The sequence below is a fragment of the Ranitomeya imitator genome, chromosome 1 (assembly GCF_032444005.1).
Source record: "Ranitomeya imitator isolate aRanImi1 chromosome 1, aRanImi1.pri, whole genome shotgun sequence".
NCBI lineage: Eukaryota > Metazoa > Chordata > Amphibia > Anura > Dendrobatidae > Ranitomeya > Ranitomeya imitator.
Window position 1 is genome coordinate 504,515,311 of NC_091282.1, and position 21,918 is coordinate 504,537,228.

Here is a 21,918-nt window from a genome sequence, read left to right on the forward strand (position 1 = left end):
CACAGACCCTATGGCGACACCGATTGAATCAGAAGGTGCACCACTGGAAAATTGCCACTCACAGGACGCCCCAAAACAGGGTGAGGACTGTCATAGCAACAAGGGGGAGGGAAGCTCCACCTCAGAATTTCCATACCCATTCCTTGGCACAGAGGGAGTGATAGATGAGGAGGGACCCCCTACCGAATTAGCAATGGACAATATGCTAAAAAACTTTTGCGACATCATTAATAAAAAAATGGAAGAAGGCTCAGTAATACTGGATAAATATATATTCTCTCTCAACACATTAAATACGAGATCATCACGCACGGAGAATGAATCTGAGTCCTATGTGAGAGACGCACTGACTTCCATTGCAGAAAGTCTTAGTTCCTCCTCACCCGTATCATCCTCAAGGTCATCCCAATGTAGCTACTCCTCAACTACATGTGACTCGTACGCTTCCTCTGTATGCTCCTCAATCAGTAGCATGGAAGAATACTCACCTGAGGGTATGGATCTCCCCCTTTCGGACAGTTCGCCAACTCCCCCAATCTCCGCAGTTCTGCTAGACAATCTACAAAAAGAAATTGCCTCACTAAAACGTAACCTGACGAGTCTAGAGGACCATAAGCGAAGAAATAATGTAAAAATCAGGGGAGTTCCAGAGTCTGTTAAACCCCCCCATCTAAAAAGCTATATTCAAAAAATGATCTCCAAATTTATTCCTGATATCAACGAACCTAACATTATTGAAAGTGCCTACCGAATTAAAAGACCTGTGTCACTCCCACCTGACGTGCCAAGAGACATCATTGTCTCCTTTTTCCCAGCCTGGGTTAGAGGTAAACTATTCGACCTCTCCTCCGAAAAAAAATTTCTGCTTTCCCCATATGGTCACCTAACATTCTACAGAGACTTGTCCAAAGACACTTTAAAAAAGCGACGGGATTTTTCACCAGTTACGCGGGAGCTCCGGAGGTCTCATTTTGCCTATTCATGGTCGCCATCCTCTACTCTTAATAAAACTCTTGTCCGGAACTGTACACATCGCAACCCCTTTAGAGGGCATGTCCTTCCTGCAACAGCATGGCCTGAAATCTTACAGAACCCACAATAGTCCTACCTGAATTATAGTTCTGCTTTACACATAGCGACACCTTTATTCTACTATTAGGAGTTATAGATATGCCTCTTCCCAATGATTAGCTTTGACAATGAGCCAGATATTTTGCTGCCCACATAGTCGCAGGGTCACCCGAAGGTGTTCCCGGACATAGTAAGCTACCTTATAACTTACTGTAAGCTTATGTTCAAAACAGGCCTTTGTATTTTATTACATATTGATAAACCAATATAGCTTTAGATATTCACGTAGCGAACCTGTACAAAGTATCACCTATGTCACTTAACAACCTACTGAGTTATTTCATCTCCATTATGTTTATATTAACCTACTATGTAATCGCCTGTTTCCCCTATTGCTATAGGGGCTTATTTTCCTCACCTCCATACCCCACCCTCTTCCCTCCATCCCCTCCTATCCTATCCTTCCAGGTTAAGAGTTAAAATCCTAATAAAAATAATTGGAAAGAAAAGTTCCAGGGGGCCGAATACTTTCGCAAGGCACTGTATCTTTTCTTATTCTGTACATATGATATTTCTCTGCAGTGTAGTGCAGCGATATCACCGTACGCAGTGAAAAAAACAGCAGTGACCCAAGCAAGTTCAAACACAACATTCCTTTAATGTGTTACTTCACACAGTCCATAAGAATACACAGTACACGGCTTTATGTTAGCAGTCCCTAAACAGGTCAGACTTCCCTTTGTCCAGTTTTCCAGGGAGACCACATGCCGGGACCAAGTCTCTTTACTCACGTAGGACACAGCACGCTGTATCCTCGGGATTGCAGAAGAGAAAACAAAAGACACCCCGAGACACAGGGCCTCAGTCTCTTTGGTTCCTCTCACACAGGGAGTGCTCTGCAGACAACTGCTGTCTGCCTCCAAACCAACACTGACACACCTCCCCCTATACTACAGGGCTTTTTAATCAGTCACTGCTTCACCATTCTAATTACAGCTACACCTGTGACCGCAATACGCCCTCATGGCCTCACTACGCCTCCGTGCGCATTCTGGAGAGCACAAACAGTGGCCCCCAGCTGTAACAGGGGTCACTGCCTCACATATCCTACCCCCTGTTCATACCTGTGGGCTTGAACATTTGTTACTCGTATGGGCGCGAGACAGGGCATCTGCATGCCCCTGTGACGTCCGACACTACAAAACCAGAGTAGGGACCGGAACCATTGATTGGCGTATGCATCCCTCCCCTTTGCGTTTCTCCTCCATTCTTCATTACGGGACCACGCACCCCGTTCTCCATTGCAGAAGCCAAGCCCTCTGTCCTGATTAACTGTATATTCGGGCCAGTTTTGGGTGGTCTCGACCTTGTTTATTTTGGGTTCACTAACCCCGCAAATCACTCTGTCACCTAAGTACCTGCCTTCGGGCCCCTGGTACTGTTTACTCCGTACCCTTACCCCGGTGACTATGTCATGCTGAAACGCCGCGGACCGCGCTGGCAACTCCGAGCATATGTCAGAGCAGTCTATATAATTTACCCTGACCCCCGGCCCCATCCTTGACCGGTGCCAGAGGGTTTCTCGTGTGCACGTTCCCAGTCGCCTCCACGACCATACACTCCCGACTCTTCTCATACCTGTGTCTTTTATACCTGCATCTCTGTGTGGGACCCTGGATCTGAGCTGTCCCGAGCTTACCAGGGGACACCTCCAGCTCGGGGTTCAATGGGGTGTCCACGACCTTGACTGCCACAACCTCTAGGGGGAACCAAAAACACATGGGCTACTTGCACAGTGAACAAGTCTGTAGAAACCTGTTCACACCACCAAGAAACTTGAAGACACAAAAAGAGCACAGCGAGGTAAAAAATACTGTTGTAAAAAAGTCACAGTAAATGAGCAAGTGCTAGTCAAAAAATGAAAAAAATACAGGGTATTTAGTTAATACGTTTTTTTTTGCAAAAAAACTGTATATTAAGCTGCTCCACCAATCGCCAAGGTATACCCATAATAGAGCAGTCCTATCTAATGTATATAATCCCTATCTGATGTATTAAAAACCTGATCATCTATATAGTACCTGTATATGCAGGGTACAGAGAGAAAATATCCATGTGGACATGCAGGGTGGAACAGCTTCTATGCAAATGGCCCACAGAGGAGTGGTGGACTCCCCAGTCTTGTAGAAACAAGAGAACAATTATAGAACCAAAAACACATGGGCTACTTGCACAGTGACTACTTGCTCATTTACTGTGACTTTTTTACAACAGAGTATTTTTTACCTCGCTGTGCTCTTTTTGTGTCTTCAAGTTTCTTGGTGGTGTGAACAGGTTTCTACAGACTTGTTCACTGTGCAAGTAGCCCATGTGTTTTTGGTTCTATAATTGTTCTCTTGTTTCTACAAGACTGGGGAGTCCACCACTCCTCTGTGGGCCATTTGCATAGAAGCTGTTCCACCCTGCATGTCCACATGGATATTTTCTCTCTGAACCCTGCTTATACAGGTACTATACAGATGATCAGGTTTTTAATACATCAGATAGGGATTATATACATTAGATAGGACTGCTCTATTATGGATATACCTTGGCGATTGGTGGAGCAGCTAAATATTCATTTTTTTTTTTGCAAAAAAACGTATTAACTAAATACCCTGTATTTTTTTTCATTTTTTGACTAGCACTTGCTCATTTACTGTGACTTTTTTACAACAGAGTATTTATTACCTCGCTGTGCTCTTTTTGTGTCTTCAACCTCTAGGGGGAGCCTATCGGGATTACACTCTAACCCTAAATTGGCGACTCCTGTGGCAGACATCTTAGCATCTTCGGGTTCTACGCCCGAAACAACATCTTCAGTTTCTCCTGCCATTACCTCTAAGGGGAGCCTATCGGGATTACACTCTGTCCCTAGATTGGCGACCCCTATGGAAGGTATCTCAATATCTTTGGGTTCTGCACCCGATACAACCTTTTCCGGGAGAGGGTTGACCCTGGTCTCCCACATGGAACAAAACAGGGGAAAATCTCTCTCCAACAGTCCCATATGGAAGGGTCTTTGCCACTCTCACCACATGCTTAATGTCCCCACATGGTGTGGAAAAATTAACCTTCACGGTCGAGTACTCCCGGATTTCCCCGTGGATACCCAACACCTCCACTTTCGGTCCTTTGGGGTTGTCCCCAGCAACAAGGGACCTATGGACAAGAGTCACTTTACTCCCCATGTCCAGGAGAGCCTCTGTTCGGCACCCATTCACAAGTACCTGGCACTATCGTGGTTCGCTGCTGGCTGTGCCCATAGTGGTGATACAGACTGGCTAGGCACACAGATTCATGGCAAGTGTTCCCACAGTCCATGGTCATAGACATCACCAGTTAGGCTATTGTTGTGAATTCTGTTGTCGAACTCCCTCCTGTGGTCGTGAATGGTACTTCGGCGAGTTCTGTCTATGGGCTCCCTCTGGTGGCTATGAGTGAAGCTGCTGCTTCTGAGGTTCCTTACACAGGTGACGTGGTTTATCCTTTGGTTGGCTTCTCTATTTAACTCCTCTCAGATCGTTACTCCATGCCAGCTGTCAATGTTTTTGCATTCGTTCAGTTCGGTCCTGGATCTCTCTGGTGACCTGCCTTCTCCTGCAGAAGCTAAGTTCCTTATAGTCTTATTTTGTTCTCTGTTTTCTTGTCCAGCTGGTTTTCATGATGTTGTCTTGCTAGCTGGAAGCTCTGGGATGCAGAGTGGCCCCTCCGCACCGTGAGTCGGTGCGGAGGTCTTTTTTGCACACTCTGCGTGGTCTTTGTAGGTTTTTGTGCTGATCGCAAAGTTACCTTTCCTATCCTCTGTCTATTTAGTAAGTCTGGCCTCCCTTTGCTGAAACCTGTTTCATTTCTGCGTTTGTGACTTTCATCTTTACTCACAGTCAATATATGTGGGGGGCTTCCTTTACCTTTGGGGAATTTCTCTGAGGCAAGGTAGGCTTTATTTTCTTTCTCTAGGGCTAGATAGTTCTTAGGCTGTGACGAGGCGACTAGGTCTGGTCTGTAGCGCTCCACGGCTATTTCTAGTTTGTGTGATAGGATTAGGGCTTGCGGTCAGCAGAGCTCCCACATCCCAGAGCTCGTCCTGTATGAGGTTTAATTATCAGGTCATTCTGGGTGCTCCTAACCACCAGGTCATAACAGGCTATGTGCACACGTTGCGGATTAGGCTTAGGAATTTCTGGTGCGGATGCGCCCTCTGCTGGATGAACTCATATGAACTCGAGCCTGGGAACTTTTCAGAATATTTTCCCACACTCGAGTTCATATGAGTTCATCCAGCAGAGGGCGCATCACCACGACTCGAGGTAACTACAGTACATTCCCCTGCATTCCATTCATTAAGTTTTACAGTCAGGAGCACAGCTGCATTAGCAGTGTTCCTGGGTGTAAAATGATTTAACCCCTTCAGATGGATTTACAGTGTGGGACAAGATTGTAATGACGGAAGGTATGGAATATTGTTTTTTTTTTTTTTTACTTTGTTTCAGGTGACAAGGATCCTCAGTTGGATGAAGAGTATAATAAAATATTAAAACAATATTAAAACACCCTGTGTCTTTATTTCATTAAAATACTTTTTAATAATGTCTGTGTGTTTTATTAACCATTTTGTACTATTGGATTAATAATGGATAGGTGTCATAATAGATGCCTCTCCATTATTAACCTGGTTAATGTCACCTTACAACAGCAAGGTGACATTAACCCTTCATTACCCAATATCCCACTGCTACAGGGGAGTGGGAAGAGAGAGGCTAAGTGCCAGAATAGGCGCATCTTACAGATGTGCCTTTTCTGGGGTGGCTGGGGGCAGATGTTTTTAGCCAGGGGGGCCAATAACCATGGTGCCTCTCTAGGCTATTAATATCTGCCCTCAGTCACTGGCTTTCCCACTCTGGCGGAGAAAAATGCGCGGGAGCCCACGCCAATTTTTTCCGGGATTTAACCCTTTAATTTAATAGCTAGAGACCCCAAATTTCACATAAAGACACTTCTTACATTACTAAAGAGGAATATGTAATAAAAGAATGGATATGAGATGGTTTACTGTATGTGAAACCCCTGTCGGGTTTGTTAAGGAGATAGGAAAAGCCGGCAATTGAATTACCGGCTTTTCTGCTTTCTAGCGCTGAATTTATATTATATATATATATAGTATTCAACCCCCTGCAGATTTAGCAGGTTTAATAAGATGCAAATAAGTTAGAGCCTTCAAACTTCAAACAAGAGCAGGATTTATTAACAGATGCATAAATCTTACAAACCAAAAAGTTTTGTTGCTCAGTTAAATTTCTATAAATTTTAAACATAAAAGTGTGGGTCAATTATTATTCAACCCCTAGGTTTAATATTTTGTGGAATAACCTTTGTTTGCAATTACAGCTAATAATCGTCTTTTATAAGACCTGATCAGGCCGGCACAGGTCTCTGGAGTTATCTTGGCCCACTCCTCCATGCAGATCTTCTCCAAGTTATCTAGGTTCTTTGGGTGTCTCATGTGGACTTTAATCTTGAGCTCCTTCCACAAGTTTTCAATTGGGTTAAGGTCAGGAGACTGACTAGGCCACTGCAACACCTTGATTTTTTGCCTCTTGAACCAGGCCTTGGTTTTCTTGGCTGTGTGCTTTGGGTCGTTGTCTTGTTGGAAGATGAAATGACGACCCATCTTAAGATCCTTGATGGAGCGGAGGTTCTTGGCCAAAATCTCTAGGTAGGCCGTGCTATCCATCTTCCCATGGATGCGGACCAGATGGCCAGGCCCCTTGGCTGAGAAACAGCCCCACAGCATGATGCTGCCACCACCATGCCTGACTGTAGGGATGGTATTCTTGGGGTCGTATGCAGTGCCATCCAGTCTCCAAACGTCACGTGTGTGGTTGGCACCAAAGATCTCGATCTTGGTCTCATCAGACCAGAGAACCTTGAACCAGTCAGTCTCAGAGTCCTCCAAGTGATCATGAGCAAACTGTAGACGAGCCTTGACATGACGCTTTGAAAGTAAAGGTACCTTACGGGCTCATCTGGAACGGAGACCATTGCGGTGGAGTATGTTACTTATGGTATTGACTGAAACCAATGTCCCCACTGCCATGAGATCTTCCCGGAGCTCCTTCCTTGTTGTCCTTGGGTTAGCCTTGACTCTTCGGACAAGCCTGGCCTCGGCACGGGAGGAAACTCTCAAAGGCTGTCCAGGCCGTGGAAGGCTAACAGTAGTTCCATAAGCCTTCCACTTCCGGATGATGCTCCCAACAGTGGAGACAGGTAGGCCCAACTCCTTGGAAAGGGTTTTGTACCCCTTGCCAGCCTTGTGACCCTCCACGATCTTGTCTCTGATGGCCTTGGAATGCTCCTTTGTCTTTCCCATGTTGACCATGTATGAGTGCTGTTCACAAGTTTGGGGAGGGTCTTAAATAGTCAGAAAAGGCTGGAAAAAGAGATAATTAATCCAAACATGTGAAGCTCATTGTTCTTTGTGCCTGAACTACTTCTTAATACTTTAGGGGAACCAAACAGAATTCTGGTGGGTTGAGGGGTTGAATAATAAATGACCCTCTGAAAAGACTTTTCACAATTTAAAAAAAAAATAAACAAAGAAATAACATTCTTTTTTGCTGCAGTGCATTTCACACTTCCAGGCTGATCTACAGTCCAAATGTCACAATGCCAAGTTAATTCCAAATGTGTAAACTTGCTAAATCTGCAGGGGGTTGAATACTACTTGTAGGCACTGTATGTATGTATATATATATTATATATATATATATATTATATATATATATATATATATATATATATATATATATATATATATATATATACATATATATATATATATATATATATATATACACATATACATATATATATATGATTTTAAGAATATTTGAGCCGATGGATCCATGATATGTCCATTTTGCAAGCCTGTGAGAAAAAAAAAGTAAAAAATCGCCGTACGGAAGCCAAACGGATGACACATGGATAAATTTGTGCGTAAAAATCGCATCCTCGCATTGAATACGGAACAGTGCTTTGGGACAATTACTGTGTATTACGGCCGTAAAAAACAGACCGTATTTACTTATGCCTAGTGTGACGCCGGCCTGAGATGGAGCACCATCCTGCTGCAGAATTTGACCCCTTTCATGATTTGGAATATAAGAGGTAGCTAATACTTCTTGATATTTTTGGCTATTGATATTGCTTTCCACATTCAGAGAAATCCACCTTCTGCCACTTTTCCAGCGTCCATCTGTTTAGCAGGCTGTGGGACTTTGCAAATGCCACACAGTTTTTTATTTGCCTTTTGTTTAGTGCTGGCTTCTGGGCACTGATTCGACCATGGAGGCCATTTCGAGACAGAATCCTACAAACTGTTCTAGTTGACACCGGGACTTGAGGTGACCAGGCCTGTTGGAGCTCTGCTGCAGTGGAAGAGGGGTTTGCTTTGGATTTTCTAACCAACAAACGTTCCTCCTGAGCAGTTGTCTTGCGGGTTCTACTGGACCTAGGCTTGTCAAACACATCTCCAGTCTCTTCAAATCTTTTTTTAATTCTTTGTACTTGACACTGAGACACATTAAAGGTGCCAGTCACCTCTGTAGTGGATCTGGTCTTCAGCCTCTTGATAATCCAGGCTTTGGTCGCAGGGTGGATTTTTGCCATGTTGTCAGAGCTCAAGTTGCAGTTCAAGTGAAAGTCTGGTGTGCTGGGTTTCTTTTTATACACACAAACTAATTAACCGATTATTTACTGAGCACAGGTGAGGATGTAAACTAGGATTGGGTGCATTATATGACCAGGTGACAACTTTTGTCTTGCCAAAATCTGACCATTCTGTGTCCATTAACTGATGAATATTTCTGCATTGATGCCAATTTATTTTCTTAACCTAAACCACATTTAGGAGGGTTTCAGCTTTCAAAAGAATACCTTATACAACCAATGGATGAATTTAACGTCATGTTATAAGCTTTTATTTACATAACATGGATACGTGACATAACTTCTGTCAGGAAGTGTACATGGAAAGGTGCATTATCTTAGTCATTGCTAAGAAGAGAATGGTGATAGCTATGGGGGGTGAGTGGTGATATGATAAGAAGTAGCTAGGGACAACCCATCAATTAGGGAGGATTTTGAAAATTTGGCGGTTCAGTACATAAAGCAAACAGTGATTTTGCTAAGCAACGTGTAAGGCCAAGAATCAGTGTGATGTAAAAAACAGTAATTAGACCTACTGGTAATTGTATTTCCAGGAATCCATTCTGACAGCACACTGGAGGACGTCCTTCTTATCCTTGATGGGACAGGAACACGAGAGGTTAAAAGGACCCTCCCCCTACCACCCTTCAGTGCTTTTCCAAAGTAACATATCTGGATGGATGCAAAAACACAGGTTTATTTCAACAAAATAATCAATCATACAAATGTTACATCACATGAATATAAAGATACATTAGGGAGGGAACTAATAGTGCTGTCAGGATGGATTTCTGGAAATACAATTACCAGTAGGTCTAATTACTGTTTTCCAGTTCACCACCTGACAGCACACTGGAGAAATACCAAAGGAGACTGGTATTTAGGGAGGGACCACTGCTTGCAGTACCTTTCTACCGAAAGCCAACTGAGGTGACACTACATCTAACTTATAGTGTTTAGAAAAGGTACTAAGGCTAGACCATGATGCAGCTCTGCAGATCTGATCTGCCGACGCCCCCCCTTTCTCTGCCCATGACGTGGCCATGGCCCTAGATGAATGGGCTTTGATGTTGACTGGGGAATTCTTCCCTCTAGCTTTATAAGCTAAATTGATTGTGGATTTTATCCACCGCGCGATAGTCGCTTTAGACGCTTTTCTACCTTTATTTGGACCCCTGAACTGGACGAACAAATTGTTGTCCCGTCTCCAGGGTCTGGATAAATCGAGGTACCTGAGCACAGAGTCTCTTACGTCTAAGTTGTGGTAAAATCTTTCCTTCTGATTTTTAGGGAACTGGCAAAATGATGGTAAAACAATCTCTTGATTCATATTGGAATCTGACACGACTTTAGGGAGAAAAGCCGGATCGAGTCTGAGTACTAATTTATCCTCGAATATCTGCAAATATGGATTCTGCACCGACAGAGCCTGTAGTTCCCCCAATGTTTTTGCCGACGTGATCGCAACTAAAAATGCGGTTTTAAGGGAGAGTTTATTAATTTCTATATCCCCTGTTACATCTCACGCCTGTTCACATAGGAAATTTAGAACCAACTTCAGATCCCACGGCGGGACTGACCTTCTAATCAATGGTTTTAATCTCTGGACTGCTCTAGAGAAACGGCTAATCCAGGGATGGGCAGATAGGGAAGAATCGAAGAATACACTCAGGGCCGCTATCTGGACCCTTAATGTACTTGGTCTAAGACCTTTTTGAAACCCTGACTGCAGCAAGTCAAGAATTTTGGGGATATTTGGATGGTCAGTATCAAATGTCGTCTCTCCGCAAAACCCACAGAATCGCTTCCATATTTTCGTATAGATAGCCGATGTCACCGGCTTCCTGCTGGCTTCAAGGGTAGAAATGACATCATCTGAAAGCCCTTTTGCTCTCAAGACCTTCCGTTCAGGATCCAGGCCGCCAGCTGAAGTGCTCTTGGATTCTGGTGTAGAACTGGACCTTGTAGAAGAAGATCCTCTCTTTCTGGTAACAGGAGGGGTTCTTCCACTGACAGTTTCCTTAACAATGGAAACCAACTGCGTTTCGGCTAGTGAGGAGCTATGAGTATGACTTTGGCCCCGTCCTCGCAGATCTTTCTGAGTGTCCTCGGGATCATCGCTAGAGGAGGAAATGCATACAAAAAACCGCGGTTCCAGGGTTGTGAGAAGGCGTCGATCGCGGCTGGACTCTCCCAAGGGTTTAGGGAGCAGAAGATCTTGAGCTTCGCATTTCCTTTTGTAGCAAATAGGTCCACCGTCGGCATCCCCCAACGTTGACACAGATCTCCGAACAACTCGTTCAGTTCCCACTCCGTGGGGGATACGCTTTTCCTGCTGAGGAAATCTGCTAACTGGTTCTTGGAGCCCTCCAGGTGGATCGCCGAGATTGACAGAACCGACCTTTCTGCCCACCTGAATATCTGTTCCGCCAAGTATTGTAATGCCAGATGTCTTGGACCCTCTTGATGCCGCAGGAAGGCTACCGTTTTCGTGATGTCTGAGATGCCGCCGTCAAGACCTCCCAAACCGCCTGTAGTTCTCTGTGGTTCGATGACTGGTTGCTGTCTTCCTTTTCCCAGCGACCTTGAAAATATCTTCCCAGTACATGACCTCCCCAACCGAGCTGACTGGCATCTGTTGTAACTGATACGCTTGGTGTTTGAAGCCATGGCACCCCCAGTCGGAGGTTTCTGGGAAGAGTCGACCACACCAGAGATCTTTTGACCTGCAGAGTAAGGCTCAGGGTCCGGTTCAGTGAGTTCTGCCTTCTGTTCCAGCTCCTCAGAACTCCCCTCTGAAGCTGTCGAGAATGAAACTGGCTCCATCTTACGCAAGGGATACAGGCCGTCATCAGACCTAGTACTTTCATCCTGTCTCTGATCGTATTTCGGCCTCGAGAAAAGTGACGGATCTTCTTTATTATGCCCTTTAGCCTGTCTTCTGGAAGAAAGGACATTCTTGCTTGCAAATCGAGCATGACTCCCAAGAATTTTAGTCTGGGTTTTGGGATTAGATCTGATTTCTCCCAATTTATAATCCATCCCAGATTCTCTAGTGTTGAGATGAGGGACTGACCGTTGATTCTGAGCTGGACTTCTGAATCTGCCGCTATTAAGAAGTCGTCTAAGTAGGGAACCACCATTATATCCTGATTCCTCAGATTCCTCAGGAAAGCGACTACTTCCACCATAAGTTTTGTAAAAACCCTGGGAGCGGAAGCCAGGCCGAAGGGGAGACAGCGGAATTGGAAATGGAAGATCTTTCCTTCCAAGATTACTGCGAACCGCAGGAACCTCTGATGACTTAGATAAATGGGTATATGGTAATATGCACTCTTTAAGTCTAGAGTGCACATTACCATGTCTTTTCCCAACAAAGGGATGGTAGACCGAATCGACTCCATCTTGAACCTTTTGTAAAGGACCCAATTGTTCAGATGTTTCAAGTTTATAATCGTTCTCGATTCTCCCGATGGTTTTATTATCGAGAAGAGATTGGAGTAGTGACCCCTGCCCTCTTCCCGAGGGGGTACCGGAACAATAGCCGCCATTTTTAAAAGGTCTTGAACATCTGACCACATGGGGGATGACAGCTTTAGATGGGAGCTGGACACCAGGAATCTTTCGGGAGGAAGGGATGCAAATTCTATTTTGTACCCCTGGGATACTATCTGTAAGACCCATGGACTTGTTGTGATCTCCCTCCATCCTCCCAGGAATCCTGTCAGACGACCCCCTACTCTGATGGCGTCATTTCCTGTGGAAGCTAGACCCTGGTCCCGAGTAGCTCGCTTCTTTATTTTTAGGCCTGTTATCCCCTCCTTTCTGGTAGCTCCATCTACCCTGTTTTCCCTTACCCCTATAATCGGGTTTTTGACTATAGCGGGGTCTCCGGAAGGGCTGGAATTTTTTAGGCTTTTCTTCCGGAAAACCTTTCTTGACATCTGCGGCTTTTTCTAAAATATCGTCGAGGACCGGTCCGAAGACCCTGCCCCCCCGAAAAGGGTATAGAACATAATTTATTTTTAGAATGCATGTCCCCCGACCAGCTCTTAAGCCAAATAGCTCTCCGGGCTGCATTAGATAGAGATTGACCCCTAGCCGCGAACCTGACAGATTCTGCAGATGAGTCTGCCAAGAAGGTAGTTGCTAATTTTAGCAAAGGTAGAGACTTCAGAATAGTTTCTCTGGGGGTCTTGGCTACCAGTTGATCTTGAAGATCATCTAGTTAAAGGTCCATGGAGCGGGCCACTGATGTCGCTGCAATATTAGCCCCAATGATCGCCGAAGAACTTTCCCAGGCCCTTTTTTCTTCAAAGGGAATCGCCGTCCTTAGCCAAAGGTATGTCTATCTTTGGTATATCGACCCACTCTTTGACTTCATCTGGATCGAACGGCAAGCGAAGTCTGAAGTCCTTAGGGATAATGAGTCTTTTCTCGGCTTCCTCCCATTCCTCCAGAATCATGGATCTGATATGGGAGTTTACAGGGAAGACTTTAGAGGTCTGTGAGCGCAAGCCCCCAAACATTTCATCTTGAACAGAGCAAGATGGCTGCGGCTCCTCGATCTGCATGGTATGCCGCACTGCTTCCAACAGTTCTCTGTGTCTGTGGCGGAGAACAGATATCTTCTCCCTTTCTCCGGGGGATCTCTACTCTCATCTTCCTCCTCTACCTCCGACCCACAGGATGATGAGTCAACGGAAGAGTAATCGACCCTCGGCCTTTTCCTTGGCTTCTCCGAAGGTGAAGGTGAGACTTGAGGGAGTACCAGACTTGAGACTGAAGCCTGAACTTCCTCCCTTATCATGGCTCTCATATTTGACATAAGAGACGCCTGTTCCTCTCCTATGACTTTGCAGGTGCATGCTTCACATAGGGGTTTCTGCCAGGAATCCTTTAGCTTAACCGCAGAGATGGGACACTTCTTATTCCTACCGGGCTTCTTTACCGATTTCTCGGACAAGGAGGCTGCCTATGAAAAAAAAAAAATATATATATATATAAATATATATATATATATATAAATATATATATATATATATATATATATATATATATATATATATAGCAAACACTAGCGTTCCTCTTTTTTTTTTTTTTACACAGGACTTCCCTACTTACTAGCGCTGCCGACTCCTGCCCCTCTGCTCTAGCTGCGTCCTCCCTGATGCTCTAGAGATCGCTACTGTCCCTGCACCATACCGTTTTATTCTGTTCCTCATGTTCAAAACCAGCGCTCTCCACCGCTCTTTTCCCTGCACCCCTGTTGCAGAGACGCCGTTCATCCCCCTCAGCCGCAAACCAGAAGTGACGTGCGGCCGGAAAGAGAGGAAGGTGCGGCGATGATCTGGTTCCCCCAGCGGCCGCATGGAGACGCCGGCATCTGCAGAGGCCGCCACTGGGATCGCGCGCACCAGGGGACGGGACGGAGAGATCGAGAGCCCCCGCCAGGGAGAAGCGATCCCCAAACCAGGAGCAGCGCTACACTGGTAGGCCGAGGGACCCTCGAGCGGGTGTCAGCCAGCGGGTGTCTCATGGAGGGAAAGGTGAGGCAGAGCCCCCCCGATCCACATCCCCCCGCACAGAACGGCAGATCCTCTCGTCCGTTCCTATCCCTGATGGGACAGGAAAAACACTGAAGGGTGGTAGGGGGAGGGTCCTTTTAACCTCTCGTGTTCCTGTCCCATCAAGGATAAGAAGGACGTCGTCCAGTGTGCTGTCAGGTGGTGAACTGGAAATTTGTCGCTGCTGAAAATGCAGCATTATGTGCTGAATTGGAATGCTGAGCCAGAAGTTTGTGGTGGTGACTCGTGACTTGGAAGAGGTTGGGCTCTTTTTCCAATCGAGCCCTGGATTGTAAGCTGAAGTGAGCATAGTGTTAGTACGCGACACATAGGGATCTGGGCTGATGTTGTACCCTTTACTGTAATGATTCCACCCCTCAGTGTGTCTTAGAATGCAGTGATTGACACCTCAGTTGTCCTGTCTGGTGCAGCCGTGCAATCTGAGACTGGGAGGTGATGAGCTCTTGCTAAATGCTCCCTGTTCCCTGGATTGCTCAGCTATTTAACTGAACTGGCAGTCCCAGATAGCTGTCAGCTGTAGATTCAGCTCTGTGTGGATGGTTTTACATGTGCCTAGCTTATTGATCTATCGCTGCCTGACTTTGGACCTCATATTAACCATAAGCTTGTCTAATCCTTTTGCTCTTATCTGCTATCCTCCCAGTATTTTGATCTGAGACCATTACTTGGTTATGCCTTTGTCTCTTCCCTCTGTTTACGTCATTCCCTTCTGGCTATTGACCTCGGATTTCTTGACTATCTTGACTCACAGATGGTCAGTGAGGGGAGACTAAGCTGACCTGTTTTTCTTTTTTGCCAGTATGTAGCCTGTTCACCTGCTCCGTGACCAGATGGCGAATTTAACGTAGATCAAGCAAGATCTGATTAAGGAACGCCAAAGTCTAGAATCATCACAGTACCAGTTGCAGAGTCAGTTAATTAATTTTATGAAAACGGACTCTAATCCTCCACTACCAGCAGTGGTTGTAATGTCAGTACACTCTGATGGATACATCTTCTGGAGAAAAAAAAAAAGTTAAGGATGTTCAGGGAGAGCTGTAAATTACTTTGTACCCTGTATCCCTGGTTGGCACCCCTTGTTCTCTAGCAGAAGCCATAACCCAGGCCATACAAATGGACTGCCGAATCTGAGAGTTGGGATAGCCAAAGAGTCTTAGGTCAATAGCGAGGAGGGAATGTCAAACAGAGGGAAGAGACAAAGACATAGTCAACAATTGCTCCGAGGTCAAAATACAGAGAGGATAGCAGAACAGAGCAAAGGGATTAGACAAACGGATGGTCAGAACGAGGTCCAAGATCAGGCAGCGATAGATCAATAAGCAAGGCACTATGAACAGGGAAAACAATCCACTCAGAGCTGAAGCTATGGCTGACAAATATCTGGGATTTCCAGCTCAGTAAAATAGCTGAGCAATCAAGGCAACAGGGAGCATCGGGTGAGAGCTCAGCATCTCCCAGTCTCAAATTGGATGGCCGAGCTGTCAATGAAAACACAGACAGCTCAGCACACTCCTGCACTAAACTGGACAACTGAGATGTCAATCACTGCATCCTAAGACACACTAAGGGGTGGAATTGTTATATTTAGAAGGTGGACTTACAAGATGCCAACTGACCAATGATGGTTAAAGCAAATTATCCTGTACGATGCAAGTCTGCTGGGGCTATAGGAATGATTTGCCCAGTGGGAAAGGCTCAAGGAAGGCTGTAGTTAGGTCCTGTAGAGGATGAATTAGAATTAGTTTTTTATCTTATTTCCACAAAAAAAGTGAATTAATAAGTTATGCTGGAGAAAAAGATTAATGGTATGTTGGTAGTTTTCATAGTTATTGCAAACAGCAGCCAGAGAAAAAGCACCTTAAAATCTTACTCATGTTTGCAAGTCATTACAACAATCACATTTGCTGTTACCAAGCCACAAAAATTCTTACATTACCTTTTTGATCTCTTCAATCTCTCTTTGGAAGAGGCAGTCACTAAGGTAATTTATAATCTCACCAGTCCTGATGTTATTTTTAACAATAGTGTAGATGCGGGTGATAAGGTTTCTGGGTTCTTCTAGCCTTTTAATACTGGTAAAGTCTGAGTTTTGCAGGGCGTCTGATAGACCTATATATCCTTAAATATACAAGACATTTGTTCGGTAAGACAGTTGAAGTCAGCAAATATGGAGTCTGGTTCTATAATATAATAATAGAATGTGATCTGACACTTATGCTAGACAGGCTGTGCAGGCCCAATAAATCATGATCCTTAGGGTATGTGCACACGTCAGGATTGCATCAGGATTTTGTCAGGATTTTTCATCAGTATTTGTAGCCAAAACCAGGAGTGGGTGATAAATGCAGAACTGGTGCATATGTTTCTATTATACTTTTCCTCTAATTGTTCCACTCCTGGTTTTGGCTACAAATACTGATGAAAAATCCTGACAAAATCCTGACAAAATCCTGATGCAATCCTGACGTGTGCACATACCCTTATTATCCGAGTACTTAAAGGGACATCATGTATGTAAGTAGGCTTTTTAATGGCAATATATGTTTTTATAGTAGGATGATCCCTTGTAGTTTACTCAGGAATTAATATAAATCATACTGAACATTGACAAACTTACATAAAGGTCAACAGAGAAGTTGTAGCTTTAACTATAGTTTCATTTTTTAGACCACTCTACTACCATAGATTGCAAGGTTCAAGGGGCTATCCAAGTGTTTTTCCTATTCTTTGTGTGTAGCTAGGCTGCACAATGCTGACAGCTTGTAACATACTACATATCAGGATTCTGCACCATTGCCTAGATGTCAAGCTTAGGCATGTGACCAGTTTCTCTCCTGATTCTGGAGGAGCTGGTCACACCTCATCTAGAGTTTGGTTTAGAGGCTGGACAATGTCACAAGTGAGGCCATGCCCAAGGTCTGCCAGTCCCTCCTCCTGCCTTAGCCTCCCTGTGCAGCACACAGTGGAAGGCAGCAGTTGCAGGTCTCATCTCAGCCGATTGGACTAACCAGTGTAATTGGCCATTACCAGAAAGCTAATCTATCTAGCTCAAATCTACTCATCTATACTGTGTATATTTCTCAATATATATCTTTTTATAATATTAAATTATAACCTTTACGTAATAGGGGGTGCAACACAATGTAATGATGTCAGCCATAGCCTGTGACGTGACGCCGGCGTGCTCTGGGGCTTTGGCCTCTGATAAACAAGTACAGTAGATCTATAGTAAATGTGGGGGCAGGGTGTCAGCCAGTAAAAGAAGGAAGAGGTCTGAGCCGCTCGACGTGGGACCGAGCACGGGTGAGAAATTTATAAAAAAAAAATAATGGTAGTAGAGCACTTTGGAGACACAATTGTGGCCATATACAGCACATATAGGGGGCATTATAGGTGTTGTCCAAGCTTGACACAAAAGTCTGCAGTCATTCAATGTGACTGGAGGCTGCTGTACTGTGAAAGCGTGCGGTGTGCACGCTGTCAGGATTCCCCAGGGCAAACAGGCGTTTTTGTGGCAGCAGGTTTGCAATTTGCATACTTACGGTCACGTGTTGACTAGACATGCTCAACTTCTGTCAATAGAAATGGACTGAGAGACGCAAGGTACATTTATTCAGCATGAGACCGCAAGTATGCAAATCACACAGCGTATACATAGTAGAAATAAAGTGAATAGGGTCACATTTCATCACCTAGGTTACCACAAGCAGCAGATTGACAGAAATTTGGAACTTGTCGCAGGGGTCGCAATGTAACTACTCACCTGCATCACGCTACCGTGTAGCAGCGACAATGAACCAGGATTAGCAGCTTGACCTATGTTTTGATGAAAATGTCTTGTAGCCCCACCATAGAATAGACCGAGATTGTGCGTTAGGTTTATGTGTGGGCCACATTGTTATATCTATATTTTTATTAGGCGTCCGACAGCGAGGATACTGGACGGTGTATATCTGTCCCAGTGAGCTAAGCTGGGCGAGATATTAAGGCTATGTGCACACGTAGGAAATGTGGTGCAGAATTTTCTGCACTAAATCTGCATCTCCTGGCAGAATCCGCAGGTGCATTTTTTGTGTGGAACTGATGCAGATTTTGTGCAGTTTTTACCACTGCAGATTTCTATTAATGGAGGGGTGCAGAAACGCTGCCCGGATTTTTCTGCACCATGTGCACAGCTTCTTATTTTTTCACATTGATTTACATTGTACTGTAAATCACAGTGCAGATCTGCAGCGTTTCTGCAGCAGAAAAATCTGCTGTAGATCTGCACTAATTCTGCACTAAATCTGCATCGTGTGCACATACCCTAACTTAGGTTCTGAGCCATTTTATTCATGGTAGATCAGGAACGGTTTTTATTAGACTGATGAGTTGGATTTGGTATTGGGGCTCATCAATCCCACTCCTACTTTAGTATAGGTAGTACTGGAGGCGAAGCCAGCTCAGCTGAGAGATGTCATCTCATTACAGAAAAGAAGGACACAGCCTCCGGGATGATACAGTAAATTTCGGAGAAGGATATGCACGGCATTTAAGTGTGCTAAATGCAGAGTTGCTGGAGAGGCAAGCCCTGCACACATCCCTGGTAACAAGAGTCAGAGGTATAGTGTATTAGTGAGCCCCTAGCAGGGCAAGTCTTTGTTGTTTTTTGGTTGCTTGAGGCTATGTGCACACGTTGCGGATTCGTGTGCAGATTTTTCTGCGCAGATTCCGAAAAATCTGCAGGCAAAACGCCCTGCATTTTACCTGCGGATTTACTGCAGTTTTGTGCGGATTTTACCTGCGGATTCCAATTATGGAGTAGGTGTTTGACATGCTGTGGAAAATAAAACGCAGCGTTTCCGTGCTGAATTTTCCGCAGCATGTGCACTGCGGATTTGGTTTTCCATAGGTTTACATAGTACTGTACAATGCATGGAAAACTGCTACGAACCTTTAGCGTCAAATCCGTAGCGGATCCACAGCCAAATCTGCAATGTTTGCACAGACCTTTATGGTTTGTTGCATTTTGGCTGAAAATAAAAGCTTCACGTTACCTTTATATGTTCTGTTTCTATGTCACGGCCATGCCACACTACAACGCCCCTAACACATACAGTCATGGCTGTATTGGAACAGAGAAAAGGCTAAATGACACAAGTTCACACAAAACCCTCAAAATGGGCCAGACAAAATGGTTTCCAAAACTGTAGGCTAACAACTTTGTTTCAAGCAGGTTATGCTAGTTCAAATTCACCTGTAGCAAGTAATAGGTGTGGGCAATAAGAAAATCATACCTGATACCAGATAAAAAGGGAGTTGACTCAATCTTTGAATTGTGTGTACCACACTAAGCATGGAGAACAGAAAGAGCAGAAGAGAACTGTCTGAGGACTTGAGAACCAAAACTGTGGAACAATATCAGGGTTACAAGTCCATCTACAGAGATCTTGATGTTCCTTTGTCCACAGTGTGCAACATAATCAAGTTTACAACCCATGACGCTGTAGCTATTCTTCCTGGACGGCAGAGAAAAATTGATCTAAGGTTGCAATGCAGGCTAGTCTGGATGGTGAATAAGCAGCCCCAATCAAGTTCCAAACAAATTCAAGCTGTCCTGCAGGCTCAGAGATTCCCCCTCACCCCTAGCTTTTGGTCCCTGTTCCTCAATGCTCCTCTAATTCCACTCTGCATGCAGGTAACGTTTCTTATTTCACATCTCTACATGTATATGTATTCTATTGAGTCTTTAACGGGTGTGTTAATATTCCGTTAGATAGAATGCTGCACATCTTGCGCTATATAATAGAACTTTCCCTGTATGAGCCTGATTCAATAATTACATATGTCTTTATTTTTATCATTCATTGGGACCAGGACTTAAGTCACTCTAGCTATAGGTATTTTTATTAGGGTTTATTCCCTATGTTTCACATTTTATAGAAATTATAATTTACTTCAAATTAATTTTGTTCTATATTGTTACTGAATATTAGAGCTGCATATTTACAACTCTTTTTATGTGAGCTTTTGTATACCGAGGTGAGGGCTTCCTCTACTGGACACTTGTTTCTCTAATCATTGTTTCGTCAACCATTTTTATTTATTTTATTTTAATATTTATAATAACGTTGTGTATTTTAACTTGTATATGGTTCGCTTCTTTGGACTGCTAATTTTGTAAGTCCGTTGGTGGTAATATATTGTCTGAAATGCCATACCTGTTGAGATCTATGGACATATTTCTGATAAGCTAATTGTGTAAATGTTGGAATTATCTTTGAGAAGCTACATGCACATATCAATAGTTTTTTTTTTGGGGGGGGTGAAATATTGCTGACAGATTCCCTTTAAGTATCAAAACCACCATTCATAGGCTAAATAAAGTCATGTGAGCAGTCACAACATGGGAAGGCTAGTTTCTAATTAATCATAGGTTAGTGTAAATACGTTATACACAAAAACATGATTAAAACAATAGGTCATTTTCTGATAGTAGGTTGCCTTTAACAAAGAAAATGGATATACTTTTGGAAGTATTTTATAATCATTATTATAGTCCATACCCAATAAATGAAGGACTGAAAAATGCATTCTGTTTCTGCGGACACCACTACTTACTATGTACAGTTTGGTCTCGGTGGCCAGCATTAGCTTTCCCATCGGCACATTTCATATCATATTTCAAATGTGCCTCTTTTAGGAGAATCTTATAGTTAGGTATTCAATTCTCTTGTTCATCTAGGGTTGAGCGCCGACCAGAATCAGTGTCCTTCCCCTTCTAGAAGCTGTCAATACAGTTCCTTCTTACTTCCCATGAAGCAGGAGTCTTCTCAGATAGACTACCATGCCATTTCAGAGGTTCTGCTCCTTCTCTTACAGAGGGGGCAGAAAGCTATTTTGATTGTGTTCCCTTTAGTAAGTAGGGAATTACTACACAACAAAATGACTGTGGAGAAAGACCCCCAGCACGCAGCACATTAGGGGGAAGGTGAACATTGCTTTACAATTTCAACACTGTGTAAGGCATGCAGCACCATTCTTTTTGTCAAAGATAGACACAACAACAAAACCCATAATAAGTCAGCAGGGTATGTTTGGTGCCATTGGTAATCTTCGGGAGAGCTTTAGATCAAGTCAGAGGTAAAATTGGCAACCCTGCTTTAAACAGTACTGTGCTAGAGGAAGGGAGTGCAGTCTGAACACCTCATCAGCAATAAGTAACCTCAGCACAGAAATCTTGAATAATGGTCAAGTAGTTTGGTCTATAACTACACGGCACCAAGAAAATAGGCACTGTCTCACACTTTGACCCTTGTATAGGTCTTGTATAGGTCTTTCTCCAGGATAATTGTATAATAGGAACACGAGGCTTGACGTCTGCTGGAGCCTTGGGCAGTTAGGGGCTTAAATGTGGAAGTCACAATGCAAAACTGATCTCAGCTTGAAGTGAACTGTTTTTATTTGGTTTTATTTAACTTTAACAGTATGTAGATGGTTGATATTGTTCATTCTTTTAGGATCTTTGAAGAGA

General features: G+C 44.0%; 1 protein-coding gene across 1 annotated transcript in view; it reads right to left on the minus strand.

Annotated features, from left to right (window-relative positions):
• The window catches only part of RIGI (RNA sensor RIG-I), a 160,375-nt gene that overhangs the window by 112,783 nt on the left and 25,674 nt on the right, over nt 1–21,918 (minus strand). Inside the window, exon 4 of the mRNA XM_069766397.1 lies at nt 16,342–16,523. Coding sequence (XP_069622498.1) covers nt 16,342–16,523 — 182 coding nt within the window. The remainder of the gene's footprint in view (nt 1–16,341; nt 16,524–21,918) is intronic.